The sequence below is a fragment of the Salmo trutta genome, chromosome 29, assembly GCF_901001165.1.
Source record: "Salmo trutta chromosome 29, fSalTru1.1, whole genome shotgun sequence".
NCBI classification, from domain to species: domain Eukaryota; kingdom Metazoa; phylum Chordata; class Actinopteri; order Salmoniformes; family Salmonidae; genus Salmo; species Salmo trutta.
The window spans coordinates 26,421,112-26,433,646 of NC_042985.1; the positions used below are offsets into that span (position 1 = coordinate 26,421,112).

Consider the following 12,535-nt stretch of genomic DNA (forward strand, 5'->3'; position numbering starts at 1 on the left):
TTAATTATAATATAATAAACACAGAAATATGAGCCTTTGGTCATTTAATATGGTCAAATCCAGAAACTATAATTTCGAAAACAAAACATTTATTCTTTCAGTGAAATATGGAACCGTTCCGTATTTTATCGAATGGGTGGCTACCCTAAGTCTAAATATTGCTGTTACATTGCATAACCTTCAATGTTATGTCATAATTATGTGAAATTCTGGAAAATTAATTACGGTCATTGTTAGGAAGAAATGGTCTTCACACAGTTTGCAACGAGCCAGGCAGCCCAAACTGTTGCATATTGGGCTTTTTTCGCGAATGCACATTTGTTAAATCATCACCCGTTTGGCGAAGTTGAAGTAGGCTGTTATTCGATGATGAATTAACAGACGCCGCATTGATTATATGCAATGCAGGACAAGCTAATTAACTACACATGGTTGATGATATTACCAGGTTAACTTGTGATTATTTTTAGATTGGTTTTTATAAGATACGTTTAATGCTAGCTAGCAACTTACTTTGGCTCCTTGCAGCCACAGGTCCTTTTGATGCTGCACTCGCGTAACAGGTGGTCAGCCTGCCACGCAGTCTCCTCGTGGATTGCAATGTAATCGGCCATAGTCGGTAATCAAATGACCGATTTATGAAAACTTGAAATCGGCCCTAATTAATCGGTCGACCTCTAGTTTCCTTTCATACTCTGTTTACTCCACATGCTGTCTCAGTGACTGATAAAATTGATACTCTTGAGTTGAGCTACCTTGGAAGGCTCGCTTCGGCAACTGTGTTTTTGATAAGAAGCAGATTGAACTTCTCAGAGCCATGACTTTGCTCTTGGAACAATTTTTTTTGTTTTGGACAAATCTCAATTGACAAATCTGAATTCACCCGTCGCTAAGCCACACCCCAGAATTTTCAGCAGCCAATCGCAGCCCTCCAGTGGAAAGCAATTGTTGTCAAATCCGACTCCTCGGACAAGTTCACGCTTAAATCTCATGAAACCAGTGAGTGCTATAGCAAAAATAGTTTTCATTTATTTTTTAAATAAAATGGCTAAATAATAGAACAGTGCACCACTAATACTTGGTACTGTGATTCCTGAAATACAGAGCCTATTTTTCAAATCTGAAATTAGGCTTTTGTTACATTGTTTGCTAGCTCAGCTGGTTGGGTAGCTGTCTCATTGACCACCAAACGTTGCTAATGCTAGCTAGCTAGGCACTTAATGTATGTTAGTTAGCAATGTTATGAATCTGCTGTTGACATCAGGATAAGATTTGAAATCACTAGTTAGCTCAAAGTGGTTATAGCTTTGACTGCATGCTGACTGTGAATTCAGAGCCATTTAGTGGCTAGCTAAACTACAAACATAATTTTACCAGGTTCCTGTGAAGAAATTGTAATGACAGTCCACCACAACATAGCTGACCCAAGAGTTTCCTGACTAGCAAGGGGTGGTCTGTTTTTTACATTTCATTGTGTATTAGAAACACAGTTTGAGATCATTGTGAGGGGATTTCACCAGTGGTTTAATGGGGAATTGGGCTTCCTGAGAAAATGTTATCCGAGGTTGCAACAGTAACCAAGGGGAGCGGGGCTTAGCGACGGGTCAAATCATATGTAGAAACTTTTAGTGGGTGCAAAATGCTGTTTCTGCAAACTTCTCTATTCCCTACCAAATTCTACAGTGTAAACATACCTGTTTAATGTACTGGACAGTATTATGACTTGTCTATGGAGAAAGGTACAGTGATTCCAGAGGGCTCCTTGTGGAATGATGCCTGAGGTAGCTAGTGTTGATCTCAGCTGTGAAATGACGCAAGAGTTTCGTTCTCTGTGGTAACCATGCATCGGTAAAACCTCATTCTCCCACTCCTTTCTTCCTCCTAGACCCAGGAAGTCTTTCTAGACTAGAGCATTACCCCAGACTTTACCACAGCCCTGACCCCCCCACCCCTATAACCTCCTCCCTGGCAGGGCCAAAGGGAATAAAAGTTGGCCTTCATTAGGAAGCTCTGCCTGCTCAATGAAAACTGTGCTGGTGTAGGAGTGAGTGGCCAGTGTTCAGCTAACTGTTATTTCCAGCAGCTCATTCAGCATGTAGTTCTCCTGCCCCCTCCTCCCCTCCCTTCACGCCTGACTGACCAGTTCAAACAAAGACAACCTCCACTGTGGATATGGGGGTCCTGTTAATCTCCCCGTAGATTGTCTTGAGCCGTTTATTTTCCTTTCAGAGCAGAAAAGGGCACTCCTCACTTGTCAAAAATCTGTTAGAGTAACCCCTGGCAACTGTTGCTATAGCTGTGCAGTTAATCTTTTACTGTAAGATCCTGGAGGTAAACGTTTTGCCTTCTCTCTGACCATCTGGCCCATGGGATAGAGAAAGTATTGATGCTACACATGCTACTCAGCGTGTGATGTGATAACATAACAGTTTAGTAAATATGTAATATAAGTGCCTTTGGAAACTTTAATCATGCAATTTTAATGTTCTGGTGCCAGTGAAAAGGTGAACCTATACAATCAAGCACTTAGGGGAAAAGTTGGCTCAACCACACACTGGTATGTCTTGTTTCCCTCCAGTTAAACCAATCATTCAGTTGTGGTTGCACATATCTGTTGTAAGATGAGGGGGGTAATGATGTTACTCCTTGCCTATAGTAGCTTATGATTTCAGTACAAAGAATGAGTTACCGCCTGAATCTAGTTCTGTGTCCAAATCAAACGGATCTAACAAGATTGCCATGTTTACTCAACTTAATGATTTATTTCTGCCTGGTAATAACTGTCACTGTGGCTTAAATCCGAAGCCCACTTTTAAACGTGGTCTTCATGGTATCGTAGTGTTCCACGTTAAGGGCATTAAGTCCATTTGGAACACGTGTTGCCAGCCCAGCTTGTAAATATGAGCACAGAATGGACAATGTTATTTTCTTTCCACATTCTCCTGCTGTAGTTACTAAGGTTTCTACATTTGGTCATGATTGATGCATTGCCAAGAATTCTTATGACACTTGATCAGATATGTGAAATAAGTGTAATATAAGCTTTAACTATATGCTTACAACATGATATTCAATGCCTACATCAATAACACACTGAAATGGAGGCCTCTCTGTAAGGCTAGCAACTCTGGTCTACATGCCTAGGGTGTTCCAGAAAGTTGTCTGATATCAGTAGTTAGTTACTGGCTCTGACCTTGTGTAGCCAGAACCAGATAACAGAATGGCCTTTTCATTTGGACATTTTAGTCATTTAGCAGACACTCTTATCCAGTTAGTGCATTCCTCTTATGATAACTAGGTGAGACAACCAGTTCATTTTTCCTCAAATTTCAGTTTGAATTCCGCCTCTGAAAAGCTTCTATTTTATGTGTCTCCCTCGCAGTTGTCTATCACCATGGGAACAGTGCTACAGGCGGCCATTACACCACGGATGTCTTCCACATCGGTCTGAACGGCTGGCTGCGCATTGACGACCAGGCAGTGAAGGTCATCAACCAGTACCAGGTGGTGAAGCAGACTGCTGAGCGCACTGCCTACCTGCTGTACTACCGTCGCGTTGACCTGCTGTAGACACCACACACGCGTACATGCACACTCACACAGAGGAACACTCATTTTACACATATTCAACTACACATACACACTCCCACTACAGACATGCACATACACATGCATACATTCAAACACACACACAAACTAATGAACAGGAACACTGCCCAACTTCTTCTCTTGCAAGATTTTCTTCTTCCTCCCCCTCATCCCTGCTTTTCCAGAGAGCCAGCTTTTCCAACAATGCCTTTTTTCCTTTTATCTTTTTTGAAAGAATTAGGGGGGAAAAGGACGCATTGTAAAATAATTTCCCTGTGATGGCTTCCTCTTCTCTGTGCGCCACTGCTGTTTTTTTTAATGCTGCGAGGAGAGACTGTTGAATGGACTGAGGGGAGGGGACCTTGAGACTCGCCTCTGAACCTACAGCCTCGTTCAGACTGGGAACAGTGGGTACTTTACCCACAGGACGAACTATCTATCTACAACACAAGGCTGCAGATGGACGGTTGGACTGCTGGAGAGAAGTTGTAATTTTTTAGTTTATCTACTCAAATGTTTGTTTTTTTGGGAAAATGGCATAAAATAATCAGTTTTGCCTTTTAGCAAGGGGAGTTGTTGTCCTAATGAATTTGCAGCAGTTTAAAGACCTGTTGAAATTTTGCCGGAGTTCGTCGGAAAAAGGCCCAGCACCAGCAAACGACAAAACGTTATCGGATGAGTCTCTAACTCCAGAGGCAAGATGCTCTTCATGGCCACCATCTCTTCTTACTTCACCTTCCTCACTTTCCTGATGCTTTTAAATCTAGGTAAAACTTGAGCCATCAACAAAATAGAAAAAATGACAGGAGAAAAGGTGCTGCTACAGTGTGCTGAAACTAAACAGCTTTGTTTGAAAGAACCTTGTGGTTTCTTGGTGTGGAATTAGAATGACTATCTAAAACAATTTTAATGCGCTTTAGGATTTAAATGATGATTTAAAAAAAAAAAATAAGCTTCTGTGCACGTATAATATATCTGATCAATAACAAGATGTGGATGTGCTAATGCACACTTGCAGATATTTTAAGATTTAAAGCTGTAAAAAAAAAAAAAAAAAAAAGACCTCTGAATCTAGGTGAGTGTCACCTTGTTTGGCTCCCAGTTCTAAGGTTTTCTGAGTACTCCGGAGCACTGGAGAGATGACGATGAAGACTGAGATTCCACCGCAAGCACCGGCCCTTGTTCATTTTATACCTATTCTTTCCCCCCTCATCCTTCATTTTATCATTTTTTTCCCCCCTGTTCTGGTCTAAAGGTTCCATCTATGTATAGACGGCCTGCCTCTGTAGAGTTGAAACAGCCACGTGACCCCTTACCCCCCCAACTCACCAGAAAAAGGGGGCTGCCTTAGGTTCGCTATGCGAGGCTTTCTAATCCAAATCTCCACTCAATGTATGAGTCCAACCCAGTGAGCGTGACAACTAAGTCATATGTCTGTAAAGTTTTATGGGAATGTACCCTACCTTTGCATTTCCTCTTTTGTGGCTGAGTGCAGTTCCTCTCCAGTGAGAGAGACTGTCCATGTTGAGGGGAAGTGGGATCACATCTGCTGCTTGGCTCTAGAAATGAAATCCCCCACAATAAATGCGCACAAAAGGAAATCATGTTTTGTTTGAGACTTTGCTTTTTGCGTCATTATTATTCATTGATTGTGTTTTTGAGTTTCGCTTAAATGTTATTTTGTTATTTTTCATTTGTTCAATAACACCATGACAGTTTCCCCAGAATTATACTATATTGCATCTAAATTGATATTTGAGCGAAATTACCCTAGGTAAAGCACAACAATGAATAAAATTGGACAAGTTGTTTGCTTGATCATATTTTCTTTCGTCATTATTTTTTATTTTTCCTCCACTAAGTTTGATCCATAGTCTAATCTTAAGGGACATTTCAAGCAAACCAATGTCAGAATCTGTCAGTATTTAATCCTTTACAAAAAGAACATAACTGGTACATTACTTTGCTGAAGGCTTGGTGCATTGTGGTTTACCCTTGTATACTCTATGTCCTTAATGTGCAAAGCAGACCATTTTCTAAAGATATTTCACATACAGTATACACTTTCTCACGTACACACACTACGTGCACACACTTGGCCATTGGATAAAGCGAGGTACACAACTGGGAATGGGTCTTTTTGTAAGGCGGCTCTCACACTTTCCCATTTCTGACCACTGGAATGTTGGGGCAGTGTGAAATAATTTTTCCCACATCGGAATAGCAGGGCATGCATTTTAGATCTTACAGGAAGAGCTTATTTTATCCCATTTCTCACTTTGTAGTTCTCTCACTGATGGTAGCAGAGACTTATTCAATATACCTGTATCCCCTTTTATTTAAAGTGACTGGAAACTCTGAGTAATGGAAAAAGTTATCTTACAATGTGCATTTTCTGTGTTGCATACTTTGAGTTTGGAGCAGTGTCATTTAAATTGCCCACACTATTCCCTTCCATGAATTAGTGTTGTATATTTTGTCCTGAAAATGTGTTATGTTAAAGTGACTGCAAATTCGTAGTCTAAACCATGCAGAATTTGGTTCCCTCAAGTCATTTGCTTATTACTTATGGGTATGTAAAGTTTTTAAAAAATCCCCAAGTGAAACCAAAGGATACTTCACATTGACCCTGTTGCCTTTCATAATTGCGCTAATGCTTCTGTCTAATTTTGGTTTCACCTCTGCATCTTAAGTTCTGTTGCCACAGCTCATGATTCATTCAATCAGCATGACTCAGTCATTCCATATGAGGAAATTGAGCTGATCTGTTCAGATCATTATAAAACTCCTTTATAAGTGTTAGTTCAATTGTGCTGATGGCTATGTGGTCATATCTGATACAGTCATTGTGACAATGTCGGTTTGAAACAGACCCCGAAGAATGTTTTGAAGAAGATGGTTTGAAACAGACACTAAAGCTGTCAGAAAGCTTTCTGTTGTACACATTTTATCCCTGAGTCTTTTTTTATGATTATGGTCAGGATATGTGCTGGCGAATTGCTTCAATGATGTCGTTCTGTTTAGTTTGTGCTTCCTAACACGGTTGTCTGCTGAGGGCTTGTGTTGGGATATCAAGCTGAAAACAAACTATATGCTGTCTTTTAATCTTAATCCTCCAGCATTCTACTCTTTTTGTTTATTGTTCAAATAAAAGATTGTGTTAAACCGAAGCTGTTTGCTAATGGTGTAGTCAGAAGACTGCTTAGCTTTCTTCTAGTACTAACATCTAGTCTCTACACACCTTCAACTGCCCTAGTACAGAGAATGTCACAATAACAGCCTGCTCTCAGACTAGACGTAACATGGTAAATGTGAATCCGAGACACTCAAATTAGTATGTTATGTTTGGTATGGTTACGTAAGACAGACAGTTTACTTAAGGCAAAAACAAAAATAGGGTGGTTGGTCGGTGTGGATAGGTGGGTGTGTAATGCGTACGTCTAGTAACCCAAAGTTTGTGATTTTGAATGTCATCATGGACAAATGTAGCATTTTAGCTAATTAGCAACTTTAGCTAATTAGCAACTACTTACTACTCAGCATGTTAGCTAGCCCTACCCGTAACCTCAACCCTTTAACCTAACTTCTAAACTTAACTCTAACCCCTAGCCTAGCTAACGTTACCCACCTAGCTAGAATTCCTAACACACGTTTTGCAAATGCATAGCATATTGTACATTTTGCTAATTTGTAACATATCATACGAAATGAGTGATTGACAACCACAAATTAATATGTAGCATACCTAACGTAACATATTCATCTAAATTGATTGTCTTGGATTCAAGTACAGAATAATACAAAGTGCTCTGTGAACAGGTTGACAAACAAAATCATGAAATAAAGTAGAAACTGGTCCTCACAGTATATACTGCATGTATTGTAGCCAATCTAGAAATAATCACCTGTCTTGTAGCCTACCAGTATCTAGAAATAACCACCCATGGTCTCATTCCTCATTTAGTGTGCACCTACAGTATATGATGTGCAGTATTTACAGTATGCTGTAGCTGTTCTCCCCTGACCAGGACTGTGGTCAAGCTGGCTGCCTCTGTGTCCTGACTACAGTCTGGTTCAGGGAAGTGAGCTTGCTTCTGTTTCATTTATACAAGCAGGCCCATCATTTCAGATTTTGACAGTGATGGATTTTCCCCCCTCTGTATTTCTTGCTATAATATGGCTTTTTGCAGGGATGCGGGGTGCAGGTTTTGCTCTCAGACTTGAACATGTAATTAAGTGTGGTATTTTTCTTGTTAATATCACAGCACAGCTAAAGATCCTCTTTATAGGCCTGTGGCCTGGGGGGGAAATTACAGCCCTGGGCACCCAGTGACAGACCACCTATATACTCAGAGAAGTGTCTCTTTTAGCCACACTGAGAAAATTCTAGGTTGTAAGGGAGCTTGTTTTACCTCTTCCATTTTTAAGGCATGAGTGAATGTTTATAGCCAGAACACATTTTTTAAAAGCCAGTCATTTGTAATGGGCATGTTGCAGTGCAAACCCTGGCATGAATGTACACTGAAAACGGGCTACACTTAACATGTTGGTAGGGGTTGTAAAGTGACGTTTCAACCTTCTATGAGATACTTTAACATTACCTGTGACGATTTGAAAACTAGCACCATTGCTTGTGCCACAGAGGTTTGACGCTGTGGGAGAGATGGTCTAGTGAGGGATGGCTGAATCAGAAGTACTTAGAACATTGAGTGAACATGAAGTTCAGAACTCTCCTATATGGGGGGCTGAGTGCGAACTCCCCCATTCTTTATGAAGCATGTGGATGGAGAGAAACCTGATCTACCCCTAGATAAAATGTGTGTGTGGTTACATACATCCATATCAACACCATAGCCTCCCCAAACCTGTCCCCTAACCACCACAGTCCTTATTTTCAGAATCATTTTTCTTGGCTCTAGAAAACAATGCAATTTGAGAGAACCACTTCCTGTCTGTAGTAACCAGCGAACTCTCTCCGAGGGGAATCGCACAGTTTTATAGTTTCCCTTAGAACAACATTTTTCTGAGGTTTAGCATACACAATTCAGTAGTTTGCGTTAGAATGGTAATGAGCAGTAACCGTTACTGCCGCCCCCTCCACTGTGTTGGTACAGGACTATCCTGGCCCAGCCAAAAAAACTACACCATGAGACTGGAATCCCGGGCATGAACTCCCTCCACTGGTGCTGTGATGGTCCCTGTGCCCTCCAGCTACGCCGACCTCACCCTATAGCCCCCTTGGCTCCTCACTCTAATGGCTGAGCCCCAAGAGACTTGCCACCTTGCCCTCTGTGATACTCCCACCTTCTTGTTCACCATCAAGTCCCATATGCTGCAGTCCTACATTTCCCAGCCTAAACTATCATGGATGTCTTATTTCCTATCTACTGTATGTGGAGCATCTTTCATGTTCTATTCTATTCACCCAGTCTCATTCGGTTCAGTTACACTGTCTATACCCCATTACCTCCATTCACCTCTTCCCTCCCTCCCCCTCTGGCTACATAACTCTCTTACCATCTCAAGTGATTCCTGTTCAGGGATTCCACATAGTGCCCCCCTTAGTCACTAGGGGAAACAAACCGTGGCGACCAGGATTCGAAGGATCTCCCCCCTCGCCAAATAAACTCCAAAGCAGCGGTACGAGGGAGCAAGAGGGTGTTCTGAAATCCCCCCCCCACGTGCTTCTCAGTGTAGCGTGGCACCTGGACAAAGGCCCATTCAGTCATGGTTGGAATCCTGTTACCTGAGTTTTAGGAAATGCTGGAGATCTCCTGGTCCATGGTGGATTGCATGATAATGAAGAGCAGTGCTCGAACTGACACAGATGGGAGGATGTTTGAGTCACCTTTCTCATTTGGCTTTGAACCCCCAGATACAGTCTAGGATGTGAATAGTCCCCCGGCGAATTAAATCTGTAAGGACTCAATTCTATCTGAAGTTTGATTCTGAAAGATCCTCTTCCTCTGTCCACCTCTCTTCCCACAGGTCTCAGGGAACAGTACCCTCTGGTGGACATAAATCACACAACCATCAAGCCTGTAGAGATTGTTTGAACAGGTTTAGACTTTGCCTTCTTCATGCCACCAGTCATTGTAGAGAGATTTTCTCATCCTCTGACCTAGCTGTCTATTGACACATGAGTGGTAGTGCTTGGGCACCTGGGCACAGTGTTTAAACTGCTGAGTTTCACTGAGGGTTTCTCGGGTGATTTGAGTAAAAAAGAAGAGGCCTTCAGCCAGTTGCACACACTGTGGCCTCTTAGGCCAACAGAGGGGTTTCACATAGAAAAAAGTAAATCACCGGATTAAGTGTTCCCCGTCTCTCACTGCTGCTAACCAGTAATGTTACTGTGGTTACCTTAATGTTGTTTATTTTGGCCTTATCAGAGCAGTACAGCAAACATTTCTATGATTGAGGAGTAATGTAAATACAGTATATGTGCTGGTTTCTTAGCAAGACGGTGGTGGATGTAGATATTTCCAGCTTTACAGCACTGGCATTGCAGGCCAATCATGGGAGGCTAGGGGGTCAAGGCTTCACTCTGAAGGGTAGAAGAAGTAGGACAGAGTACCCTGTTTGTGAAATTCTTTCAGGACAGGTGAAGGAATCATTTGTTGTTTTTAAAAACCATCAAGAGGAAATGAAAGCAGGTCCATCTCCAGACAGAATATTAGTCCATGGAGCTCCTACATCAACATGGAACACCTGAAAGCCATGACTTATTTTAGGCAAGGGTCCCAGAACTACTATAACGACAGGGGAGATGTGTTAATAATATGGGCATAAGACTTACATACATGTACATTGAGTATTCAAAACACTAAGAACACCTGCTCTTTCCATGACATAGACTGACCAGGTGAATCCAGGTGAAAGCTATGATCCCTTATTGATGTCACTTGTTAAATCCACTTCAGTCAGTGTAGATGAAGGGGAGGAGACAAGTTAAAGCGTTTTTAAGCCTTGAGACAATTGAGACGGATTGTGTGCCATTCAGAGGGTGAATGAGCAAGACAAAATATTGAAGTGCCTTTGAAAGGGGTATGGTAGTAGGTGCCAGGCACACCGATTTGTGTAAAGAACTGCAACGCTGCTGGGTTTTTAACGCTCAACAGTTTCTCGTGTGTATCAAGAAAGGCATACCAAAGAACATCCAGCGAACTGAACAGCTGTGGTAAGCGTTGGAGTCAACATGGGCCAGCATCCCTGTGGAACGCTTTCTACACCTTGTAGAGTCCATGCCCTGACGAATTAAGGCTATTCTGAGGGCAAAAGGGGGTGCCACTCAACATCAGGAAGGTATTCTTAATGTTTTGTCCACTCAGTGTATGTGCAAGATTGACAAGCCCAGAAACGCATAAAAGCCACCGCAACAGCTTTCTGATGTCTCTCACTGGTTTATTATACCTGTATGCAATAAAACGTGGATTCTGGTAAAAGTCTTTTGAAGAAATTGTTTCTCAGTCAGAGTAATTTACCAATTGTAATTTATCAGTGGTCTGGGTTTGATCTCATAACTTTTGCTTTGTCTTGGCTCTGGTGGAGGATTGGAGAGAGACTTTGTTAAATGGAGCAGAATTCTCAAGTCATTTTCAAATCCCTTTTGAGAAGATTCATTCCTTGTGAAATTCACAACCTAAATGTTTCAGAGCAATATCAACTTTATGGAGGAATTATGGGTAGAACATTTTTAGCTATTTAGGTCACTGTGCAGCTGGCTTTTCTTCTGCTAGGTAAAATACAGTGACAACGTGATGAACCATCTTCTCAGCATCACACATGAAGTCTCGGCTTCTCTGTTACCGTGCCAACCCTAATCCATGTCTGGCGGGTCAACACCCCTCGTGTCCGCCCGTGCCAAGTGTCATAAACTTTTGTTTCTTCTATGTAACATGTTTGTTAGTGCATCTTTCATGTGCTGCTGCTAAGTCAAATGAAGGCCAGCTGACATCTCTTTTTCATCTCCCTCTGTGGTCTCATGTGGCTGTGTGTTTAGATGACAGTCAGATCATGATGGAGTACTACCATGCCAAGTACCATGCCTTTACATCCACAGGTCTGGGTCAGTACAGAAGATGTAGGCATGTATGCTATACTTTACATGTGGAGTGTGATGTAGAGGTTGGTGATGCAGTGTGTGAATCACAGTGTGTGTAAAGTTCCACCTTGGATTCCCACTCTGATGGGAGTCTTGGTCTCTATACCTGGGGGTAGAAATGTGAATTGCCCATGGGTTAAGTCATCCTCACAGAGACAATGCTGAGCTGTACCAGAGGGAGGGAGATAAAGAGACTGCTCTGTCAAACTGGGTACTTGGTACAGATGTGAATGAAGTGTTTGCACATGTGAAGAGAGAAGAGCTAGTAAGAGCACCACCTATTCTTCATTCCTGTTTGATTTACAACTGTTCTGTTTTAGAACCAAACTGCCCCTCCACTCTGCTATGGAAATAGGACATTATGTCATGGCATACCTTGAGTGGCATCAAAGCAAGGCATCAAAATAAAAAGCCAACAAGTGACTAGTTGTTCAACCATAAACTAATATCATACCAGCTATCATATCATATGAAGGATATATTACAATACAGCTATAGAGAATTATTAATACTAATACAATTATACACAAATTACATTATCACTATCAAAATAAAGCAAATTATAATAATATCGTATGTGGAATTATTCATTATATTTGCATGTATCCGACTATAATGATATACAATCAGGCAATAATCTTTGATAGGCTAATGGTAATTATCGATGAACTGTCTAAGAAACTCTGGCAAAGCTTTTGGATTGGAAAAGAAACAGAAAAGTTATACAAAACTCTATTACGCATTTCGATTGCTCTGGTTCGTAGTGAATTACATACTTTGTGTTTTCCTTTCGACATCAATCGTCAGAGCGCAGGATGCTTGCCAAGAACATAGCCTTCTTGAGGA

At 41.5% G+C, this 12,535-nt stretch overlaps 1 protein-coding gene across 4 annotated transcripts in view; it reads left to right on the forward strand.

The window, feature by feature from the left end:
- The window catches only part of LOC115167256 (ubiquitin carboxyl-terminal hydrolase 10), a 35,975-nt gene extending 29,217 nt beyond the window's left edge, over positions 1-6,758 (forward strand). For all 4 annotated transcript variants that reach the window (XM_029721488.1, XM_029721489.1, XM_029721487.1 and 1 more), the window contains one exon: positions 3,383-6,758. In XM_029721488.1, coding sequence (XP_029577348.1) covers positions 3,383-3,570 — 188 coding nt within the window. In that variant the 3' untranslated portion in view covers positions 3,571-6,758. The remainder of the gene's footprint in view (positions 1-3,382) is intronic.
- Positions 6,759-12,535: the final 5,777 nt, after the last annotated feature.